This window comes from Fopius arisanus, unplaced genomic scaffold (genome assembly GCF_000806365.1).
Source record: "Fopius arisanus strain USDA-PBARC FA_bdor unplaced genomic scaffold, ASM80636v1 scaffold00033, whole genome shotgun sequence".
NCBI classification, from domain to species: Eukaryota; Metazoa; Arthropoda; class Insecta; order Hymenoptera; family Braconidae; genus Fopius; species Fopius arisanus.
The window spans coordinates 1,101,965-1,103,980 of NW_011887772.1; the positions used below are offsets into that span (position 1 = coordinate 1,101,965).

The 2,016-nt window shown below is 39.2% G+C and overlaps 1 protein-coding gene across 1 annotated transcript in view; it reads left to right on the forward strand.

Annotated features, from left to right (window-relative positions):
• Positions 1–1,787, forward strand: part of DNApol-alpha73 (DNA polymerase alpha subunit B) — a 9,775-nt gene extending 7,988 nt beyond the window's left edge. The window contains exons 4-6 of the mRNA XM_011303848.1: positions 42–848; positions 1,120–1,329; positions 1,443–1,787. Of these exons, the coding sequence (XP_011302150.1) occupies positions 42–848; positions 1,120–1,329; positions 1,443–1,749 (1,324 nt within the window). The 3' untranslated portion in view covers positions 1,750–1,787. The remainder of the gene's footprint in view (positions 1–41; positions 849–1,119; positions 1,330–1,442) is intronic.
• The last annotated feature ends 229 nt before the right edge of the window (positions 1,788–2,016 follow it).

Genomic DNA, 2,016 nt, shown 5'->3' on the forward strand with positions numbered 1-2,016 from the left:
AATTCAAACTGCATCATAAATTTTTGTTGATTAATCCCCAGGGAACTTCCAAAACGTGGGGTTGACACGAACATCAGTGGAAAAGTCATCCAGCAATTTGGGAATTACGTAGAGACCTGGAAGAATGATAGCACATATACAGTGAAAATAACATCAAATCACCCCTACGTACCCTCGGATCAGACGTACATGTTTGATATTTTATCGAGGAGACTAGAAATTCTAGAGAATTACTGCACAGACGTGGGCAAGAGGATCTCTGATCTGTGGCCCAAGGACAAGGAGATGATTCTCACAGAGAACGGAATGGCAGCCATTCAGGTGCCCTTCAGGACATACGGTCGAGTCAAGTGCGAGAGAATTGGAACTGGTAGTTTTATCCTGCAGAACTGGTTTGTCTCTGAGGACGAGGAAGCCCCTGACGGTGAACCTTCCACGAGAATAAAAGAGAATTCAGTGTTGACAGTTCTTAATTTGTCGTCGTTGAAATCATTCTCCATTTTTCCTGGAGAAATGATCGTCGTTGAAGGGATTAATCCAGGAAGTGACAGTTTTATCGTCAGGGAGATGAGGTCATTGGTTGGGGTACAGCCAACACCTCCACTCCAGATGGAGCACACGATGCAGGTTGTCTTGGCTTGTGGACCTTTTACTCAGAGCGATCGACTCGACTTTCAACCACTCATTAATCTCATGCAGAATGTCGCTGAGACTCAACCCAATTTACTTGTTCTCGTCGGGCCCTTCATTCCTCAGGATAACGAGGACATCAAGCAAGCTATTGTTGTTAACACTCTTCAGGAAGTTTTTGAAGAATTCCTCGAGAAGATTATGAATTTTGTTAAAGGGTAAATCCCTATTTTTTTAGTTTTTTAATTTTAGATATTGCTTCATTTCGTTTGAATAGAAAAAATCGTGTGGTCTCTCTTTAGGGTTGTGAGTTTTCTCGATAATTTTAAAGTTTAAATGTGAATTGTCTTACATTTTTCCTTTTTTAAATCAATTCTGAATATTTTATTTCATTGTCTATTTTTTTTAGCTTTTCAATTTTACAAAATTTAAAATTGTGAGTTTTCTCAACAGTTTTAAAGTTTAAGTTTTAATTTGAATCAATTTCAGATCTTCCACGCAAGTTCTTCTGATACCATCAAGCAGAGATGCTCATCACGACAACATCTACCCAACTCCAGAGTATTTTATCCCACAATCACTGAAATCCCCAAATATTCACACAACATCAGACCCCTGTATGATAAGTATCGATGGACTCTCGATAGGCGCCACATCTGTCGATATTTTGAAGCATCTAGCAGGAAAGGAGATGAGCCAGTGAGTTGAGATCGTTATCCTCTTTATCAAATCTCTTTCCGATGTTTTGTTACTGTAGATTTCCTCCTCCACAACCAGAATCTTCATTCGCACATTCGTCCTTGATTTTTCAGCAATATGGGCGGTACAGACAGAGTCATCCGTCTAGCCGAACACGTGTTGCAGCAGGCCTGCTTCTACCCCCTGTACCCACCATCCAAACAAATAAATATGGACATAGAGATGTGGGAGAAATACGGCCAGATGAAATACAGGCCACACATTCTTCTTCTACCTTCATCCTTGAAGCCCTTCTGCAAATGGAGCGATGACACATTCATCATAAATCCAGGGGATATGTCCAAAAATCTTTACGCCAGACTGAAGATTCGTCCCAATTGGGCATCAGATTGTCTTGATTGTGAAATCCTAAAAGTCTGATTTTTTAATAAATAATCCAGAGTATTCAATTCGTGGAATGTGATATCAATCTGTTTTTTGGACTTTTTTTCAAATAAATAGTACATAATCCGTAAGTTCATTATCTCTCACGAGGAAAAATCATAAATGCGACAAAAATTCGTTGAACCGTAATCGTATTTCTGCTCCATCATTTATTATTCAACACTTATGCAACATTTCGGATTTAAAAAATTGCCGAATGTACACGTCAGAGTCACCGATATGCAGTGCTTTTTCCTTTTTTTT